Raw genomic sequence first — 23642 nt, forward strand, 5'->3', positions numbered from 1 at the left:
TTAGATATAAAGCATCATGAATTAATTGTATGGTATGTTCAGGACTTAAGTTAATAAAATTTTCAATGGTCCTGCATCAGAAATTTTGGGTCCAAGACCTCAGAGCAATGCTAATGTTTTAACCATTACTTTTGGCATTGTAGCCCACAATTTAAACTTTTGTAGCTAAAATGTATACTATCTTTACAATCACTGTAGAAATTTTAGTAGCCCAAATTTTGTCCTTTGTCAAGTGGGTCTCTGTTAATTGTCAAACCCTTCAATGGTGTTATTATTAGAAATTTTAGATAAGTTAGTTCAGTCCTGTCATTTTATAGGATTCATATTTTTAACCAAGTTTTTGATACCAAATGTCCCAAAAAATTGAAAATCTGTTAAATCATGTCTTCATTAATAAATTATGTATTAATAAGATTATAATAGACAGATATTTCCTGTTTATACATAAAATTACATTAACTCTGACTTTTTATGACTTGTAAGTACAACTTTTGACAATTACCAAAACAAATCAATTCTTAATTGGCCTTTGCTTTTACCGCCATATAAATATGGAGTAAAATTTGATTTTTAAGAATTGAAAATGTCATAACTATCCGTACATAAGTTTTGAACCATCAATTTCTTAAGAAGGAGTTGAAGTTTATTGCACAGTAGATATATTTTGAAGCAGTCAAAGCCCATCATAAAGATAACCTGTTTGGTTTCAGGCTGGAATGAGCTTGTTTAGGTATAATACTATAGACATGTGGATTTTACATTCTTATTCAGTTCAGGTTTGTCTTTTTCTTTATAAAGTTTTTGAGTTTATTGTTTTCAAACCCTCTTACATTTCACAGATACATTGTACCTATGTTGTAGTATTTAATTCTTGTTTCAGGTTCTTCAAGAAGATATACAGAATCACGAGGATGATGTGAAATTGTCAATCCAACAAGCAGAGGATCTAATTGACAATAACCGTGGCGTAGAGAAGAAAAACGATGGTGCTCAGCAACTCCAGAAACTCAAGTTCAACACAGCGGATCTCAAAGTTCGCTTTGATGATGTGAGTATACTCTTGCAAATCAAATAAAAAGGTGATTCTTGGGCCTGGTTGTTTGAAACCTGGTTGTTTATCTGCTGGACAAAAGTTATCCACTGGATAAGCCTATAAGTGTAATTTGTTCAAATTATCTGATGGATAAATAATTTGTTTTGAAAAACTGTCCAGGCTGTTAATATTTGACATTTTTTACCCAGTTGATGCACAAAATTAGGTCAGACTCCTAGAATTACCCAAACTCCTAGAATGACCCTAACTCCTTGAATGACCCTTACTTAGATAATTGATTTACCACTGATATGACTGTTACACATGAATTGTAAGTACAGTGTACAAAAAAATTCTTAAACTCCAATTTAATCTAAAATGTGAGAACAGTGTTTGACAAACTTTACTTTTAAGCAATGTATACAAACAAAATAACAAAACATTTAGTTGCGAGTCAGGATCAAATATATTTCAATAGACAAAAGCTAGTTTAAATGTTTTCTTTGGAAATTTATGGCACACTTATCTGTTTTTGAAGCAGAATTTAAGAACAAGAATTTAGGCAAAGGAAATATAAAAACCAAGAGACTAATTAGTTAAGTTTGGGTCAGAGATTTTATACAAACCCTGTCTAAACCAGACACTTTTTTAAAAATCTTTTCATACCAGTTTAAATGTATTTTGAACCAGGGAAAACTTAACATCAGTCTTAACCAAACACCTGTCTGAACCAAACACCAGTCTTAACTGTACACCTGTCTAAACCAAACACCAGTCTTAATGGTACACCCGTCTAAAACAAACACCTGTCTTAACCAAATACTTGTCTAATCCAGACACATCTTAACCACACTCCTGTCTAAACCAAACAATTGTCTAAACCAAACACCTCTCTAAACCAAATACCTCTCTATGACTTCCTAACAAATCTTGGGGGTTAACCTTATTTTATGTTTTAGCATACAATATTAGAAAATACTATAATGCATCTCTTTAGGCATCTGCTGAAACTGACAGCCGATGTAAGAAGTTTGAGAAGATGTCGGCAGACCTTGAGGACTTTTATACCACCTTACAAGACCTAGATCAATGGTTGGACCAAGCTATAGAGCTGTCAGAGGAATACCAGGCCTCTGATGAGGATATCGAGGTCCAGTTTGCTAATTATAAGGTGGGTTCCTTATTTCTGAATTATCAATAGAATGGACTTCAAAAGGAACTGTCTTTTCCTTTACCCTATTTGGTTAAAAAATCTGCTCTCAATAAGAGTCAGGCAGGTAAAACATATACAAAAAAATACCACAGTATTTTGTGTCTATTGTACCATGGACACTATAAAATAGATACCAAACTTATATACAATTTCTTTATAATACTTAGCAATTTACGAAATCCAAGGCAGATTACTCTGTCAAAAAAAAGATAGAAATTTTACAAGGTGGATGGGATTGAGTGGGCTTATGACATTTTTCATGTCTGCTGATTCTTAATAAGGATTATACTTCAATTTATCATACTCCTGTTGCGTAAATTAAAAGTAAGTAATAATGAGCAGATTGTGATGAGGCCGGTTTTGTTATGTAAGTTTTAACCTAAGCTTGCTTTAGTAAGTGAAAAGCACTTAAATAGGCCTTTCAATTTTAAATTAAGCATAGATTACATTTTTGAAGATTTTTATTGATGCCCTAAATAAGAACCAGATCTGGAATATAGGTGCTTAAGTATTATGAAACTGTTACATAAAAATGGTTTGAAGTGCCACAAACATGATTTTTTTTATCTTAGTTAAATGTGAGATCCATTATCAGGGTTTGACACTAACAGTAGTCCAGTAGTCCTGTGCCTACCTAATTTCTAGGAGGACTACCTTGAAATATCAATGGGTAGTCCTTTGGGCTACCTCATTTAGTTTCAAAATTTCATTAGTCCTAAGAACAGGACCACAAAATAATTTTGAGGACTACCTAATTATCTATCACATGGTTCTGTGGACTACCTATCACGAAAAGTTAGTGTCAAACCCAGATTATTATGTTAACTGTTTAATTGCTACTGTCATTTTTATTGTATGTTTATTTTCATTTTCTCCCACTATTAATTTCTTTTTGTTTCCCTCATAAAATCTTGTCTGGTGCTAGTGATCAATTCAATAGTGTGAGGTCCTGAATTTTTCAAATCAATGGTCAATTTGAGGGATATCAAAATCCCGCAGTAAGGTGTCAGTATAAAGGGTTGAAGGCCCAGGACCCATGTAAACAAAATTGTTTAGTCCTAGATCAGAAGTTAAGGGCCCTGGACCTTTGACCACAGCTGGTTTGAAACTTGTTAAGTGTAAATAGACTTAATCATCTTTTGATTTAAAAAGAAATTCTTCTTCTCTTTTTTTATTTACACCAAAAACCCCTTTGCTTTTGGCTTTTAAAGGGACATAACTCTATAGTACTCCATATAATATTCATCTTGCATCAAACAGACAACCATTTCAATTTTTCATGGTGTGTATTCCATTTAAATAACCAAAGGAGCCAGAAGCTTCCTTTTGTTGGGTGATAAAGGGAAAATACATGCATGAATAAGATTGTTAGAAATTTTCTTTGAGCTATATTACCTACAGGATGTATTGTAACAGTTTCAGTTTTTGTCATGAACAAGTTTTTGAACCATGAAATATTATTGTGATTTGAATCTGTGGATTTATGTGGGTACATTATGGCACATGCATCTTTTTTTAAGTTTGATTTTATGGAGGAGGAAGGTTTCAGTTATATGGTAGGACTAATAATCTCTCTTTCTGTAAAATTGTGGACATCATAGTAAACTTGTTGTTGATTAGGTAGTCATGGTTTATAGAGAGAATTGTTGATTATTTACCATAGAAAGTCATTGAATGGGGCAGCAATATGTTCTTGGTACCCTCTAAGTTATAATAAACAAATAATTTGTAAACTGCTCCAGAAATTAAGAAATTTCTTGCTGCTTGAAATTTTGACAGAAAAGGTAGGCATGAAAATGAACTATGAAATTCCACAAAACAGAATTTAAAAGCATCATGGTAATCTTGTTAATTTAACTTTCTCTGTCCTAGTATTCTATTTCTTGTCCCACTTGACATGAATTCAAAAGCTCAGGCTGATTGATATTACCGTAGGGAGCAACCATTTTATTTCTATGGGGGGCTAGGGTCTGATTTTATGTCCTGGATTTTTTTTCAGCATCCTACCATTTTATTTCACACGATTGGATTTTTTAAACCCTGCATCATTGTCCTATTTTGTGTATTTTGTATGTGTTTCTTGTAAAATGTATTATGGAAGAACGACAATAGAGGATTGGAAGGCATATAGATTATTTGCCCAAAACATGAGACATTGGAAATGTATAGAGAGTGTTAAAACCTAAATCATATACCCATTTATCACAGTTGAATAAGGAATGTTTACAATTACATAACAAAAATATGTCTGTTTGACAGAAGTCCTAATGTATTGTGTCATAATAAGATAAACATCTAGTTACATGTTTGAAAGGTAAAGTCATAACATATGGTAATATATATATCTAAATTTTATTTGATGAGGCCAGCTCAAAATAATTTCTTGGTTCAAAAAGACCCTACCAAATTCCTACCTTTTCTATGGCCATATTGAAATATCACATAAAACCTTCCCTAAAAATATATTTATACCCCCACTCAGTTAGGGGATGGCTTATTGGAATGAACTTGTATGTCATCTACCTGTCCTTCTGAATTTTCCCCAATGAATATATTGACACTAAATTTGGTGCTGTTGCCTGATTAACATTTACATGGAACATTTATCAGGAACCAATTTGGTTGCTTTACATTAATAACTTTCATTTTCATCAGCTTTTTACTCACTTTTTGATCTGCATAGAAAATAGTAGTCTGAAAACCAAGAAATTCTCATTGAATGGCCTAACTTATGTATATCTATATTAGGTTAAAAGATACCATAAAGTTGAAAATTTTGATATAGAATTCAAATAATAGTTGTCAAATGAAAGAAATTTTTAATTGAAATTTCACATAAAAGAAGGAGAGGTTTGATATTTTTATTATTTACTTCAAGAATCCCTCTAATTAGGTAAATTTAATTTATGTTAAGGAACATGATAATACATGTATTTGATAAATTATGAAATACTGTAGGAATCTATCTATTTTTCTTTTTTAATGTAATACCAGAGAATTATTGTGGATTATCTCCCCTTGGTTTGGGTAAATATTTTCCATATATTTAAATGAACTATTTCTTGAACTAAGATTTCACACAGTACAACTAGATAAACAATGAATGAACGTTAACCCATCATTTAATATGGAATATGAAAAAAAATTTAAACTTTATTCTTATGAAGCATTTATTTATTTGCAAAACAAAATCTGGCCGTCATCACAATTTTAACTGTTTTTAAAACATCAGGTATTGTTGTAAATATAAAAACTATAGCGAGATCTTAGACACTTTGTCATCATTGATGACTTGTTTTGTTTAATTTCTTTCATGAGTTGCTGAACTTTGAACAAAAACAAAACAATGGTATTATCTAACATTTGGTCTATTGGTACTTTATCTCTTTAAGTTTGATGAAGCAAAATATCATAAAAATCTGACTAGAGTTTTGGCTAGCTGTTTGGTGCTCCATGATTTAGCATGAATTTAGATCTGTTATTTAAGGTAGGGCAATAAATTCTGAGATTCCAACCTGTTTAAAAACAATATAAAATTTGCATGTTGTCTGTCAAGTTCAGCTGTTTTTCTAATGTAATTCTTGATCACTAGTTTTTGAACTAAAATGGTCATTGAGTTCAAGTTTGTTAAAATCTATCTAGAAGTTATAAGGTTTTGTAGATGGTGTTTGGCACAAAAACATTTGGTTAAATACAGTCCAACATTTACCATGCATTATTTACTTCAGTACAGGTAAATGTGTCTAAAGCAAACTCAGAATCAGGGGTTTAAATAAGTGTAGGTCTGAGATGGAGGCCTGGACCCTACTTTTTTTACCTAGGACTTTTCAAATTTCATTGCTGGAAAAAGCAAGTTTGAATAAACTGCATAAATAGTATATGAACTGACAATTCTTCTCTTGGATGTGAGTCATAGTTGTGTTTAAACAAAATGTATTAATTTTCAAGTACATCTGCAAAGATTATTTAAACTATTTCTATTTAAAATTTGATACAGAACTATAAAGAGTTAGTTAATGAAGGATTAGAACAGCCATTTTTAAACTATTAAGAAATTAACTGGTAATTGACTACTGTGAAACCAATCAAATCAGAATCCATTTTGAACTTTAAAATGTGTTTGGTTTAGACAGGTGTTCAGTTTACCAAGGTTTAAATTATGTTTTCACTGATATTAAGAGACTTGAAAAAGTGTCTGGTTTAGACAGGTGTTGTTTTTTACGGTTTTTGGTGTAGACAGGTTTAACTGTAGATGATTTTTTTATTTACTAGTTTATGGTTTGAAGTTTTAAGAAATTAATTAACTTATCATAAATGGCTTGCTTATGGCTCTGTAGACAGTTACGTTGCCTTATTTGGAATAATGTAGATTAATTTGCATAATGGGATAGAGTTTATCGTTGGTAAGTTATTTTAACATTAGATTTGACCAAGAGATACACTATATTTATTTACATGTATGTTTAAACTTATTTTAAGGGATTAAGGCTTAAACATGTTTATAATAACAATAGGTCCCTGACATAATAATTATTTTTGTTGTTGCCCAAGTTGTTAGTGTTATTGCTCTGTTAAATTTGGTCTGTATGTCTGTAAATTCCATTGATCTTTTTTGTCTTTAAAGACATAAGGTAAGAATTTTTACTTCTTTTTTTTTTTTATAAAAGTGAAACATTTTAATGAAACTCTTTTTCAATTAGACCCATACTTAATTTCTACATACTTTGTCCATGAGTTTAATTTTATATACTTGCTATATAAACATGCCTGCTGTGAATACAAAAATATTCATAGTCAATTGTCTTCATTTTGGTGCAGTGACTCATTTTAATCTGTTTTTAAATTCTTCAATCCTTATATCTTTATATTAAGGGAAGATTGCTTTTGTTAAAAGTGGTAAAATTTAAAATGAACTGAAGAGAAATTTAATATAAATTGTAGTTATAGTAATTTTTGGTGCGTAATATTTTTGACATTTTGTGTTGTATACCATAAATGGTTTTATATTTTGTAACTTGTAGAAAAAGCTTTGTTGCTGACTATTATAATGCTTGTCTAAAATATTGCTATGAAGAACCATTTAAAATCTTACAGTAATTTTAATAATTTCTACCAGTACAGTACATCTGGCCTTGTTAGAGCTGTAGGGTAAATCTACATATCTGTACTACAGTAATGGGAAAATTAAGTAAGAAATTCTGAGACATCCATTCATAACTGTGTCAGACCTTGTAGTCATAAGTCTATTGTTTTCATCTGTAAGGTACAATAGTGGACTAGTATGTATAAGAATAGGGATGGTTTGGAATGTTTTACAACAGTGGACCTTACTTGTATGTATAGGAATAGGGATGGTTTGGAATGTTTTACAACAGTGGACCTTACTTGTGTATATAGGAATAGGGATGGTTTGGAATGTTTTACGCCTTGAAAGTAAATATATATAAATCAGTAGTTTTATTTATGGTGAAACGTTCTCAACCAACCCTTTTTTTACTCTTTTTTGTTTTTGTTTCGAAAGTTACTTCATTTATACTGGTATAAAATGCTTTTTAATATACTAAAACCAATTTCAATTTTAATCTCTTTACTGTGGTTTAGACAAGCAGGTATAAATTGCATTGAAATTGATATGACTAACTTTCAGAAAATGTCTGGTTTATGCTGGTTGCACTGTGATAATTGCTAAGTCTGTTCACTTTGATACTTAACTTACATACACCTTCATGTAAGAATTATGCACACACAAAAACAGAAAAAGACAATAATGCTGGAAGTTTTTGTCAACTTTCTACTCATATTTATATTAAAATTACCAACATGGGTTGTATCATAAGTAAGGAAAGAGTTCTGTTTAGCTGAATTCTAATAAAATGTGTCTTGCCAAATTTTTCACTTAAGTAGCAGTCTTTTTAAACATCAGACAGAAGGTGATTTTATGCATGTCAAAAATTCACCAAATTCATTATTATTTTTAATTCAGAATCAATTACAAACATGTAACCATGCAGTCTTAGATTTTCATTTGTTTGTTGCATTTTTGAGATAAAAAATTATATAGATTGTACAAGCATTTTGTTGATTTATTGTGAGATAAATTCATGGTTTTCTCAAAAATACAGATCTGAATGCATGAAAAATTATTGTTATGTAAAAATATGACATCCAAATACCCAAAAACATTGTTTGTTAGGTGGGCTTTGTCTACATCACGAATCAACCCTACCATGGGCTGTGTCTGTACTTTATATGGACTGGTACTTAAGAACATAAATAGTAATTTTTTTTTCCAACATTAAATTCTCTTTTATTACCTTGAGGGGGTCTTAAATATTGGATGATTTTATACTATTAAGGAAGGTGTCAACAACTATGGACTGGTACCCATTTCTATTTCAGGGACCAGCTAATAATATAGATACCATGAATCACTTTGGCTTATTATCTCATATTAAAATGTAGTTTATTATTTTTGTATTTTCAGGAATTTGTTGATGAGCTTCATGGTAAAGAATCAGAGATGGCCAATGCTTTTAAGATTGCTGATGGATTTAGAGATGAAGCCCAGGTTTGTAGAATTTTTATTACCCTAGTCAGCAAGTGGGCCATGTATAAGGTCTGTCCGTCTGTCATTATGTCAGTTAAATTACAACTCTCTTTCAGTGAATGGATTCATATTTAGTATGTGGCTGTATAAAGATACATTGTAAGTGGTCTGATATCAGCTTCCTGTTTAAGTAGAGGTAGTCACTAAGGACAATTCATGCTAGTTCATATTTGTTTTTCAAGACTAAGTTCTAGTTTGTAGTCATGTTTATACCTTAAAAACTTGTGAAAATGGTAGAATGGAATTGTGATAATTTGGCATAAATCATGCAAAGAATATATCAGCCCAGTAAAAGTTTTCTGTAGAGAAAATTGAATATATATTTCAGTCAGTTTATCCGAATAAGATTTATCTCTCTTAGAAGGTAGTCATTATGATTTTTTTATTTTTATACCCAGCCAATCATAAAGTAGTGAAGTGACATTTGATACCCTCCAAAAAGTTGCCTATCCATCAGACTGTCCGACCCCAGACAGTTTCAAGAGGATAACTTTAGAAATATATTGAAAGATCTTTTTTTTAAAATAATCAATATAATAAATACAAAGCAAATTTGAATTTCAGTTTGATCAGATTATTTATCCAAAAATTGTGGCATGGCTTTAAGTTGTTTTACTGCCAAAAATTTTATTGCAACACCACATTGGCAGTAAAACAACACCACATTGGCAGTAAAACAACACCACGTTGGCAGTAAAACAACTTTATCATTTAATGTCTCATTAGGTGCCTTTATTTTTTTTTAGCTTCTTGAGGGAGTGAAATATTCTGAGATATTGAAGAAAAACTCTTAGTTCCATTTTAATGGGTCTGTGACTTTATATAGATGGAGCGTACATTATATGTAATTTTTGGTGCTGTCTGTTTTTAACTTCCTGTACAAGTGGGGGTATACCTTGTGACAACACAATTAAACTTCAATGGATATTTACTAATTGAAAACTACATTGTGGAAGGCAATTAAGACACATGTGAAACCAGACCAATTGACTTCAGGACTGAGGACTGCTTCATGTTCTAATCATTCCCATTCATTATAATGCATAGTGGAGCATATAATATAATCTCTGAATAAAGCTGCTTTAAAATTGTGATAATTCCCTAAAATTAAGATACAGTCTACAGAGATACTTTGCTTCTACTAAAGAAAAGTTTTTTTCAATTTTTCCAAAACTGAAGATTTGGAACAGAATTATTGTAAGAGGTTACACTCATGGTTTCACGGGTTTCCTAATTTAGGAATAAGTGTCATGCATCTTGTTGCACATTCATGGAATTCAGTAGATTACGTTCTTTGTCATGTTAAGAATGTTTTCTGTATGTATTGGTACATATGAATAAATGTTATTCAATAAATAGTGAAGTATTAAAAGACTAGTAAGATTAAATTTAACATTTTTCCTGTTGGACTAACTGTTGAGTAACAGGGGCCAGAAAGATTAATGATAAACCTTGTCCTGACCCATTGAGCTGTTGTATGGGGATATTATTTATTTAATATTGGACAATCTTACAATTGTTTAGAGTCAGCATGATACAGAAAAAAAACCGTATTAAGTGTATCTTATCTTCTCAGTATAATTACCAAAAATATTTCTACAAGTGGAGGCTTTGCCAATGAAACCTACTGTGTCATACTTCTATGGTATGGATGAATAAACGGGATTAACTTTTGGAGTGGACAACCTTAGTTTTTGTTTTTACATCGATTTTAATAGAATATCTATTGAACCCTTTGAGAATATAATAGTATATAAATATATATTTTTAAAACACAAATCCTATTACATTTAGGTTGCTATAAAACATTGAATATATCTGTATATGCAGTTTTGTAATTTGAAGACAATTTAGGATGACAGGTTAGTGGTGGTCCATTAAGGTCAAACCTAGAGCCTTTGAAAATCGTGACCCTTGTAATTGTCCCTTTAAGAAGGACTTTTGATTTTCCTCAAGGGGAAAATTTTATTTGAATCTTGGCAAATTCCAGGACCTTCCACTATCAATTTCTTTTTGTTTCAGCGGGTTATATACCTCTAAAATGATTGGTACGACCAAATTGTGTCAATTTATCAAGTTTCTTCCTTGTAAATTCCTGGACAGTTACTTACGTTCTCAAAAGCAGAATTTGACCCCATTCCATATCTCCATATTGCTCCACATTTTAGACATGCCAGTATGAAATAGTGATAACTTATTATAGTTTTACAGTTTGTAAACTTAACTGTTCATAATTTATCGAATATAAACATTAAAATCATTTGACAGGGTATTTAAATCTATGATTCTGTCTTTTGTTTGTGAAACTTGTAAAACTAATCCAAGCACCAGTGACGTTCAAAAGTCTGATTTGTAGATCTTGGTGACTTTGTAAATTCACAGCCTATCTCTGGACAATATAACGTGCTGTTTCTGAGCTGTGCAGTTTCCAATAATTTTGTTGACACAAGATTTTAATGTTAACGATCCGATAAGGCTGGGTACTTGTAAATTTTAAACACGTGAAAGTATTGTTAACGATTTTCCCTGTAAGGTTTTTAAAAGCTTTTTGCTAAGATATATTGGTAAATAAGTTATTCAGTGGTATAGTTATTAATCTTGACTTTAATGAGAACACATGGGATTTAAGCCTTACTATTTATGTATGGTGGAAAGTTAGTGGTCAGTGATTCATACCAGGCCAGAAAGAAAATGTTTGTCGGCAACTCAACCAACCCACCAAGCTCATTCTTGGCAACTTTTGGACTTTCGAAGGAGTAATCAACTGAGCAGAGAGGAGTTGTTTTGTTTCCTTTTCAGAAGTTTCTCAGTTGATATTGTTGTGAAATTTGGCAAGGATTTTATCATAGGAATATAAATCAAGTCATCAAAGTGCAGCTATATTTCTTTTCCATGGATTTATGAGATTCTGTGAAAAATCCCACAATTTTTTTGAAATTGTGACACAATTCTTAAAGATTTGAGCTTGGAAATGAATCCAAAATATCTTAGTGGATAGTGATTTCAAAGTAATGGATGTGTATTCACTCCAAAAATGGCTGAGGGCAATAGAATTAACCTGGATATTGATGCTGTGAGGGATCTGAATATTGAGGATATATTTAAGGTAAAAGGTGTACTGAAAAAGAGCTTTTTTAAGATAATACTTGGTGTCCAAGACTTCAATTTACAATGTTTTAGAATAGGCTAGGGCCTGGATAAGAAAAGTAGGTGAAATCATTTCATTTCCACCTAAACATGAAAAGAGATGATGATTTTATTCAAGTGGACTATTGTTTTGAAACTTGAAAAAGTCCAGGACCCTTCACTGTTAAAAGTAAATTTGAACCTTGTACCTATCTGAACTTGATCTCAGATCCTTTCATAAAGTGTATATTCCAAACACCTCTGCAGTCCAAAACTTTTCAGGTCAGACAAGTTTTACTTTATATCTTATGTGGAACCCTCCTCCCAGTTGGTGGTGTAGTGTGTTGGCTTGTGAATTCTGGGTGTTGTGGAACCCTTCCCCCAGTTTGTTGTGTAATGTGTAGGCCGGGCTTGTGAATGCTGGGTGTTGTGGAACCCTCTCCCAGTTGGTGGTGTAGTGTGTTGGCCTGTGAATGCTGGGTGTTGTGAAACCCTCCCCCCAGTTGGTTGTGTAGTGTGTAGGCCCGGCTTGTGAATGCTGGGTGTTGTGGAACCCTTTCCCAGTTGGTTGTGTAGTGTGTTAGCCTGTGAATGCTGGGTGTTGTGGAACCCTCCCACCAGTTGGTTGTGTAGTGTGTAGACCTGACTTGTGAATGCTGGGTGTTGTGGAACCCTCTCCCAGTTGGTCGTGTAGTGTGTTGGCCTGTGAATGCTAGGTGTTGTGGGTTCTATACCTGGACAAAAGGTACCGTAGACTTTAGAATTGGTAGTCATCGCTAGTCAACCATGAATGTGGTATATTTGTTAAAAGTTGATGACTACTTGGCTCAGGGTCTGAATAATGTGTTAAGGATAAGGTAGAATGTCTTCCTGCTGGCTGTTTCTTCTTGGAGTTAGCATATTAAATTTCTGCTTAGTGCGTCAAACTAGTCTGAAGCTAGGTGTGTTTGATTAGTAAAAAAGTCTTGTCTTAAAATGCATGGAGTATTTGTGAAGATAATAACTACATTCAACCAATCAATGTTTGTAGAGAAATTTGTATTTCTTTAAGACCAAAGTCCACATACCAATAGTTCTCAAATAGAAAGTTATAGGTGAAATTAAAAGAATAAATATACAGAGCAATGGATAAAGAAATTGTGCATGTCATCCAATACACAAAAGTTTAATCAAAGTGGTAAGTAAACAATTCCTTATTCACCCAATACACAACTGCTAATAAAAAGTATAAATATTCACTTTGGATTGTTGTTGATCTGATTTTCTCAATACACAAGTGTTCAATTCAGACAAAACTGGAAAGGTATTTCTTTACTATTGAAATGAATAGTCTGTATATCTTTTGAAGTACTTAAAAGCGGTCTTAAATCCTATTTTAAGTGGTTTTAACTCTTTAACGGGTGTCAGATTGAAACTGGTCTGGTTTTGGTAGGTGTGTACCTACTGGTTATGATAGATGCTATATTGAGATGTTTATACTTTCACTTCACAGGTCAAGTGGGTATGAATTATGTGTACCCAAGTCCATGTCAGTTCATCCATTTGTCCATCGATTCGTCAAAGCTAATGAATCAATTCATATTTTCGTTCTATAACAAGTCTATGGTCAAATTTGGTTGTGGTGTATAAATAGGGATAATTTGAAATCCAGATCTCATGGCAAAAAGACCTTCAACTGAATTCCAGTTTCATGAACATAATTTTCTTCTAATTTATAGCAGAAATCTTGACTCTGTTTTTAACGTCTATTTCTGTGATCACCAGAACTTTTCCTCTAGTCATCTTTTTGTACTCTCTCGTCCTGTTGTGTAGTATCAGTTAAACATTCAACCTTTGCTTTGTAAAAGACAGTAAGTTCCCTTTGTTCCCCTATAATATAGCATGGAGTTGACTTGGTCATGAAAGTATTTACTATTTAGTATTTTTGTTATTCCCTGGTGTATTTTAGATTTTACCATATGCATTCCTTTTGCTATAGAATAGAACTCAAGGAAACATTAGTTAATGTAATGTGATGATACATGTGTACATTGCTAATACTTTCTATCACTTGTAGTATTGTGACCTTTTTGCTCTTGACCAGTTTCTTATGTAAGTTTAAAAGAACATTTCTCCTGGTTGCATGAATGACATTTTCATTCTGTAAAGGTAAAGAAGTTTAGAATCTCGTTAACCAGGAGGGTTTTATAGACTTATTTAAACTTGCTAATTGATTTCATCAATTATAATATGAATAATTCAGGTATTATTTATAGTACATGTACTTATTTTTTTTATTTAATTTCTTCCATAATATCCCTTTAGAACTTTCATACATTTAATTGGTTTCTTGCTCACAGAATTGACCTGAATGTTCTTTTAAAGTCTAGAATTCATGCCTTGAACTGATTACCCTTATTTCTAATTCCTTGTTCAATATATAAATACATACAATCATCTAAAATTTACAATGAGTAGATATAAACTAAATATATAAGACTCCAAATCAAGTATTCATCTTTCATTGTGCTGTGTAAGAGTGAAAAACTACATAACAAACTCTTTATGTTCCTAGTTGCTGAAATGAGAGTTATCTCCCATTTGCAAAATTGTCACAAAATAAATGCTCTTTGACTCTTAGTACAAAACAGCCTAGCTGGTGTTGTGATGTGTTGGATTAGTAAAACTTCCTACATCATAATTACTTTTTTAAGTTCATTAATACTTTATATGTTGTTGTATTAATTTAAAAATCAATTACCTTTTCTGTAAAGTCAGCACTGCTGGAATCAAATTCAGACTTTTAAAAACATTTCAATGAAATATGACACTACCATTTATGTAATTGATTCCAATGTGTCTGTAATATAATTCTATTAATAGATTTATGGATGAATGGTTTTCCAATTAAAAGTGAAACAAGTGGGGGTCACTAATAACTTCAGTGGGGTGTGAAGAATATTTTAATACATGTACAAGAAGGTCAATCACATGTGCACTAGCTATGGTTTGCTATAGTTAATTTGCCCTGCTGGGTTGAAATTAACTCTAAGGATGTCCTTAAGGGAATACTATTGAAAACAAAAATATAGGCCTGCACTAAAAATGTATGCATTTGCTATTCTTCTACTGAGTATACTTTTTAGTTCCTTACTGGCATTTTTCATGGATGAAGACTTTAGGTTCGCACTCTGTCCATCTGGCAGTCTGGCAAATCAGTTTTCCGCCCTTTTTTCGTCATGTTAGCAGATATTAATTTGACATTTGGTTTTTTTACTTTACGATTGCAAGTTACAGATCAAGAACAAATTTTGTTCCATTCTGTTGGTTGTTTTTTGCTGAGTTATGGCCCTTGGACAGACAATACATGCAATAACTCAGTTTTCTACTCTTTTCTTCATCATACTTCCAGGCAGTCATTTAATATTTGGTACATTATTTTGCCATGGCAAGTTACAGATCAAGTCTGAAAATTGTTCCAGTCTATTGTTTTAATTTTTTACTGAATGAAGACCCTTGGACTTAGAAAATTAAGTTTGCATAGTGTTCTCCTCAACAGAAATTTCTTTTGGTTTTGGTAGGGGATTTTGTATTGCCATGAATTACTTGTAGAAAGCTTGTTAAAGTATCATTTTATTTTCTGTTCTCCTTTAGATTTAGATTAAGCAATGTTTTATATTAATGGGTTATACCTACATGTACCTCTCTGTAGTGACATTATTAATGGGTTATACCTACATGTACCTCTCTGTAGTGTTTTATATTAATGGGTTATACCTACATGTACCTCTCTGTAGTGACATTATTAATGGGTTATACCTACATGTACCTCTCTGTAGTGTTTTATATTAATGGGTTATACCTACATGTACCTCTCTGTAGTGACATTATTAATGGGTTATACCTACATGTACCTCTCTGTAGTGACATTATTAATGGGTTATACCTACATGTACCTCTCTGTAGTGTTTTATATTAATGGGTTATACCTACATGTACCTCTCTGTAGTGTTTTATATTAATGGGTTATACCTACATGTACCTCTCTGTAGTGACATTATTAATGGGTTATACCTACATGTACCTCTCTGTAGTGTTTTATATTAATGGGTTATACCTACATGTACCTCTCTGTAGTGACATTATTAATGGGTTATACCTACATGTACCTCTCTGTAGTGACATTATTAATGGGTTATACCTACATGTACCTCTCTGTAGTGACATTATTAATGGGTTATACCTACATGTACCTCTCTGTAGTGTTTTATATTAATGGGTTATACCTACATGTACCTCTCTGTAGTGTTTTATATTAATGGGTTATACCTACATGTACCTCTCTGTAGTGACATTATTAATGGGTTATACCTACATGTACCTCTCTGTAGTGACATTATTAATGGGTTATACCTACATGTACCTCTCTGTAGTGTTTTATATTAATGGGTTATACCTACATGTACCTCTCTGTAGTGTTTTATATTAATGGGTTATACCTACATGTACCTCTCTGTAGTGACATTATTAATGGGTTATACCTACATGTACCTCTCTGTAGTGTTTTATATTAATGGGTTATACCTACATGTACCTCTCTGTAGTGACATTATTAATGGGTTATACCTACATGTACCTCTCTGTAGTGACATTGTTAATGGGTTATACCTACATGTACCTCTCTGTAGTGTTTTATATTAATGGGTTATACCTACATGTACCTCTCTGTAGTGACATTATTAATGGGTTATACCTACATGTACCTCTCTGTAGTGTTTTATATTAATGGGTTATACCTACATGTACCTCTCTGTAGTGTTTTATATTAATGGGTTATACCTACATGTACCTCTCTGTAGTGACATTATTAATGGGTTATACCTACATGTACCTCTCTGTAGTGTTTTATATTAATGGGTTATACCTACATGTACCTCTCTGTAGTGTTTTATATTAATGGGTTATACCTACATGTACCTCTCTGTAGTGACATTGTTAATGGGTTATACCTACATGTACCTCTCTGTAGTGACATTGTTAATGGGTTATACCTACATGTACCTCTCTGTAGTGACATTGTTAATGGGTTATACCTACATGTACCTCTCTGTAGTGTTTTATATTAATGGGTTATACCTACATGTACCTCTCTGTAGTGACATTATTAATGGGTTATACCTACATGTACCTCTCTGTAGTGACATTATTAATGGGTTATACCTACATGTACCTCTCTGTAGTGACATTATTAATGGGTTATACCTACATGTACCTCTCTGTAGTGACATTGTGCAAACATATTAGATTTACCCTTAAGTATATTTTAACAAGCTTGAAAGCATATCTTTTGTAACCTAAGAAACTATTAAAGCTTTGCATTTAGTTTTATAATCATAGAACTTGTGTTCTAAGTTTAGCATACATGTATATCATTAAAATCTTGTTTCAATCCAAGTCTACACCTTGAAACTATTGGATTTTAAAATTGTAACATTAAGAACTTCATCAATATGATACAGTGGTTAAGCATTGGACCAATATTGATTATTATACATCGTTACTTGTATTTTTTTGTCTACAGCTAATACATGCATAGCAACAGTCACAAACATACTAAATCTTCCAAAGCTTCTATAATGTATTGTACCCCATATTATATAGATAACAGTGATTTACCAAATGTTCCCTGTGCAAAATTTTGGATAATTCACACAGTGAAATAAATTTGGTAGTTTCACTCTTGGACTTTCTCCCTCCAAAGCATCACTAAACTTCATATCAATCTGGTGTTTACAAAATGTGAATTTTATGTTCAACAAACAAGGGAGAAAACAGGATGATATTGTAAATAACACAATATAATCATTAGTGCTTAGAACACATTAAGGTACAACTATTGCACGGAACTGGTGATCAAATTTTGGTTATAATTTCTCTCCAATTAATTATCCCATTATTCAATCACACTTGTTGAAACTGACAATTATTTCCATTCTGTTGACAAGTTTGAGAACCACTTTCTGAGTTAGAGTTATCTCCCATAATCAGGTAATTACGACCATGTTAGTCAACATTTCCCAAAATTTATCACTACTATTTGTTATTCTTAACTAACAATACAATAGATAACTTCAAATACACTCAAGTGTACTTCAAATCTCAAGTTGGAGCCAGTATCGGGTATATAAGGAGAGAGCTTAGCATAAATTACACACCTGTCTAGAGCCAGGTCATTTTATTTCACATCAAGTATGGATGAATATTTTCCAATAAGTGGGATCTGCAAAAAAAGGGGGTTTGTAGGCTATTATTGGTCACTTTTTTGTTCAATGAATGTACAATTTAAGTTAGTTTTAGAGCAAAAGAGTATGGAATCCCTTGATGTGCCATTTCATGTATATTATATGCTTTGATGAAAATACAAAGTGACTAGCAGTTAAATATAGTCAGAAATTATGTCACTTTGAGAAGTACAATGATAAATTGTTTCTTTGAATAAGTTTGGTGTCTGTTTCAAGTGTGACAACAGTTTTTGTTTGCTTGGAAAAATATGCACATTATAAATACTTAAATAGGGTTTATTTGAGATTGAATGTGTAGCTACACACATAAAAAAATAATTTGCAGTTGTAAATAAGGTAATCTCCTCTTTTGGACTTTCTCTTTTCACCTGCCTTTAGCCAAGTTGTTCACTTCTGGTGAAAATTGGTTTGAAGATTTGTGAAAGCCAGAAGCAAACTTATCAGGATTTTTTTCTAACGATACTCAACTTTTGCAAGTGAACTCTATTAAACCTTAGAATTTATTTTACCAGTACAATGATAAATTGTTTCTTTGAATCAGTTTAGTGTCTGCTTCAAGTGTTAAAACAGTTTTTGTGTGCTTGGAGAAATATGCACATTATAAATACCTAAATAAGTTTTATTTGAGATTGAATAGCCGTTAAATTTTTATGTTGAAGTGGGTTCTGGATCACAAGAATATATATAAAGAGGCCTTTTAATGTATATATGATCCGCCCTTAGTAGATAAATATCTTTAAATTTTGGACTAATGGAATTTTATCATGGCATTCTTGTAGTTATGTTTTGGGATGTGTAAAATCATTTGTCATGAAATAAACTTGGCTGTTAGAACTTAAAAGCATATACATGTACATGTATAAAGTAATAAGAATGGAAAAGCATTCTAGCTCTTTAGCCTGTTCTTAAGTTAAGATCTTTCTTTTTTTCTTTATTTGGTAGACAGTTTTTGACTGTGTTTTATGGTATTTATCTTTTATTCTTAAAATTAACCTGGGATAAGGTACTGTGAAAGTACTTTAATTCATGGATACCATTTTTGTGTGGATTATGGAAGAAACAGTTCCTGGATTCTTGTTTTGATGTTTCACAGTCTACACATCAATGGAAATCTCTTTTGCATTTGGAACCAAAGTTCGTGGTTTGGCCTACCCACAAAAACAAAGAAAATTGGTACCCTACAAACAAAAGAATTTTACTAGTAGATCTATTTTGTTTTTATATTCTTTAGTGCATCTGGACCATGACAAAGTACTTACGTAAACATTAGTCCTCAAATTTAACATTAATTACACAGGTGGGTTTTCAAAACCATAATTTGTATTTCACTTTTTATTAATAGAAAATATTTCCATTAATATAATTTTGAATGAACTATATCAACTAGAAAAAGTCACAATAATGGAAGCTTTTATGTTTGAGAAAAAGTTTGTCACTTGACCGTTTTTAAACCAAGATCACTTTTAAAATATCATACTTTACATATTGAAGTAAGTTAGTATGTATATATTGGGAAAATATCTAAACCGTAAATTTCATGTGAATTATTGATTGAAATATCTTTTTAAACAAGTTTACTATTGAATTAAGCCTCTGTGTGGTGAATAATGTTTACTGTTGAAAGCTGCTGATGAAATGGACATTGTTTATAAATTCATGTCAATCCTGATGAAATTGACACTGTGACATTGATTGCTGATTTTCAAAATTTCACATTAAATAAAGGCATTGTGCTCTTGAAATAGGTTCTGTTTTTCTCCATTGATTATGAAACTTGGCTTTTATGAAATCATAACTATTTCCAGAAATATATAAATTGGAGAGTCTGAGCATATCATCGTTCAGAATTCTTTGGGTATAATTTAAAATGGTGTCAAATAGGGGGCCAAATTGTAGCATACCCTTTACTCATCTTTGGTTGCTGATGTTACAATTCCTCACAAATTCAACTTTTGGGAATGAGATTATATTTTGCAAAGTTTTTGTTGTTTATACAAATATAAATACATTGTACACGTGATATAGAAAGTAGGTTTACATTGGCAGTGAAGTACTTAATCATAATACAGGCATTTATTAATGCTTCAATTATCATGAAAGATTATTATTGACACAAAAATTAGCACCTTAATGGAATGTTTATACTTGTGTAAGTACCTGTCATATCATAATCGATTTTCCCTAAGATTCCCAGAAACAAGCATTGTTACTCTACTGCTCTTGGCTCTTTTGTTTCCCAGTGTGGTGGCTTAACAATTTTCAGTATCTATGTTTCTTCAAAGATTGACATTTTGACTGATTGATGAGACTTGAGATCATATTGAATCAGTATGTTTAACACTTATATAATCACTTACTTGTGTACTAATTACAAGTCGTAGAACTTATTGACAATTAATGCTGGAATATATGTTCCTGAGTCCAAGGATGAGGTTGATATTGAATTGAATTATCTCACACAACTGCTAAAGAAAGGAACTTCAATCTGGATTTGATATATTTTGATGAGACAGTTATTTCACTCAATATTCTACTCTTTAGAATGGCTCTGTATTTATTGTATTCTTACATAGCAAATCCTGGAATTAAATGCTGCTCTGAATGAAAATATTGATGTATTTATGGTGTTGTTCTATAGTCAGTTAGTGCAGTTTAGTTTTGTTTTGACATTTTCATGTGTTTGGTTTAGTGCTAATTACTTTGTGTAGTTTTCAAGTGATGCAGGAAATACTGGAATGTATTTCAGTGCTATAACTAGATTTGTAAAGGAATTCATTTAATTGCTATAATTATATTGGATTGAAATTGATTTCTGAGTATTCTTCCCTGAGTTGCATGCATTGAACACAAATACTTGTTCATATGTTCTGGTGACTCTGGAAAGTTAGTGAATGTTGAAATTGCATGTGAAGCAATCTTTTTGTTAAGGAGAGATTGTTTCACCTCAAAATCTCTTTGTTTTGCAAAATTATTAGTACTACATTGGATTTTGTTGATGAGTGGTTTTGTATTTAACTTTCTTTTCACTTTTAGATGAAATCAAAGTTGCATATGTATAATCCATGAACATTGATAGACTTTTTTTTTCAAAAGACATTACCTGTTTATTGGAATTACCTCTTAAATTTGCTTAGAGAATTCCGATACGATTGCATTTTGAAAATCAAGATGCATAAGCTGCATGCCAAAGCAGTGTGCAGGGAATTAATTGGAAATATTTGTGTGTACAATAAGCCATTGTCAGCAGAATTTGAAATTTAAAATAGAGGATCAAAATATTTATGTTGATTATTAATATTTTCAATGGAATTATCAGCTGATGTTTGTCAATTGATTTTTGGTTCTAGGCATAATTTAAAGTATGAATATTTCAATACTTATACATGACGGGAAGTATAACGGATCATCAGGCGATATGTATTTCTTGTTTTCCTGGAATTTTAGCGTGGAATATTGTGACTTTTTCCATCAGAGCTACATTGCTGTGAGAGTTTGTGATTGTGCAAACTTCTAGTACTTCTGAGGCTTTGTGGAATTGGAAATACATATTTTATTATGTAAATAATGTGATCTGTCTGATTTGGATGAAACTTGGCACAGTGAGGCATACTTCTTGAAGTAAAATTAGAGAACTTGTGGAATTGTTAAGATATATTGTATTTATCTGTCTGATTGTGGTGATACTTGTGAATAATATTTTCCTTAAGATAATTTTTCAGTTGGACAGATTGTTATGAAACTTTGCATAAGAATTGTAATGGTGTGAAAATTAATTCACCCTAATGAATTATAAGTAGTATTTAACAACTTTAAATATATCTGAAGATCAAATGAAAATTTAGACTGACATGGACTGATTGCTGTGAATAGATTGGTTCTCAAAATACCTATTTAAAAAATCATTTTTGAATATTATGTTCTGATAGAAGTTGAAAACTATTTGTAAACAGTTTGTATACCAAAGTACATTTTTTTCTACACTATAGATTAAGAACATTATGGACACTAATAGTATTTTGTTGAAGTGAGGAAATTAATGCTAATGTTGATCTTGTGATTGGTATGGAATGAATGGAAGCTGTGATTGGTGGAAATTCTTAATGGAATTTTGTCAAACTTTACTATCGCCTTTTCATATATTATAGGATATATGTCAGGAATATGGACTAACTTTTATATATTTAAATGAAACAGTATTGAAAGCAAAATAAATGTAAACTGTAAATATTTACACCTTTTAAGTACTATCGCTAGGAATATAAGTACTAGATTGTTTTGATTAGATCAACAGTTCTTTATTCATAATTAACCACATTCATATAAACTTAAATGTAACCAAAGATAAATTTCTGGATGTAGAGTACTAGGATTAAACTGTCAATATGTCGAAAATTAAATATTCATAATGGTAAAATGTTTCAAGTTTTCATAGTGAACCTCATGTAAATATGAACATAGTATCGGAATATGGAGTCGTCTCATACAGGTGTTTAATCTTTATGTACGGTCACTTGAATGTTTTAATCCTGTGTAACGATACCATACAAGATACCAGTGAAAAATAAAGGAAATATTGACCTGTTATTTATAGATGACTTTCATTTTTATTGTGGCTGTATCATTTCTTAGATGGCCATTAAAATATTTTGTCCTGCATAACCTTATAAAGACCATTGATTGAAGAAAAGAACATTGATCAATTTAGATCCATACTGATGGAAGAAGTTGAAGATAAAGTTGATTTGTTAGGTGCTTCTGGAGATCTCTGTTTTCGAAGTTCGTGTGAAATTAAAGTTGGAAATGTATGTAAAGGCGATCAGTTGCTGAAAAATTCTTTCCATCAGAAACATGTGATTCCAAATGGAATTGTACTAGGAAATAATAGTGATGTTATGAAGACTGTTGGAAATGGAGTTTCCGATACAAATTGTTCTTCAGGGTTAGTTTCTGGATGTAAACAGCATTTTGATTTTAATTCTAATAATTATCAAAGTTCTCAGAATATGTCATGTGAAAATAAGAATCTACCAGTAGTTGAACATTTTGGTTCAAGAACTCTGTCAGATTTATGGAATGATTGTGATGAAACTTTGCAGCATGATTCTGTTTCTAATGCCATTGGAGTAATAGATAATGTCAATAAGTTTGATATTGATCAGAATCTAAATTTTAGGAGATCTGAAAAGGAAGAACAAGTTTTAGGTGAAAATTGTGCATCTGTAAATTTTGATAGTTCTTTTAATACCAATCCCAGTGAAGCAGCTGGGAAGCAGTTTACTGGAAGTATAAAGGAGTCTGGAAATATTGAAAATAGAGCTAGTAATATCACGTTAACTCATGATGCCTCAGATAAAGTTTTTGAATTAGTCTCTGACAGTCTTA

General features: G+C 31.7%; 1 protein-coding gene across 14 annotated transcripts in view; it reads left to right on the top strand.

Moving 5' to 3' along the window:
- LOC148600337 (microtubule-actin cross-linking factor 1, isoforms 6/7-like) overlaps window positions 1-23642 on the top strand; it is a 125515-nt gene that overhangs the window by 45148 nt on the left and 56725 nt on the right. For all 14 annotated transcript variants that reach the window (XM_088557015.1, XM_088557020.1, XM_088557023.1 and 11 more), the window contains 3 exons: window positions 881-1048; window positions 2031-2204; window positions 8731-8814. In XM_088557015.1, the coding sequence (XP_088413141.1) occupies window positions 881-1048; window positions 2031-2204; window positions 8731-8814 (426 nt within the window). The remainder of the gene's footprint in view (window positions 1-880; window positions 1049-2030; window positions 2205-8730; window positions 8815-23642) is intronic.

The sequence above is a fragment of the Perna viridis genome, chromosome 13, assembly GCF_037379345.1.
Source record: "Perna viridis isolate PV_CMFRI_1.1 ecotype Kerala chromosome 13, ASM3737934v1, whole genome shotgun sequence".
In the NCBI taxonomy this organism is placed as follows: Eukaryota; Metazoa; Mollusca; class Bivalvia; order Mytilida; family Mytilidae; genus Perna; species Perna viridis.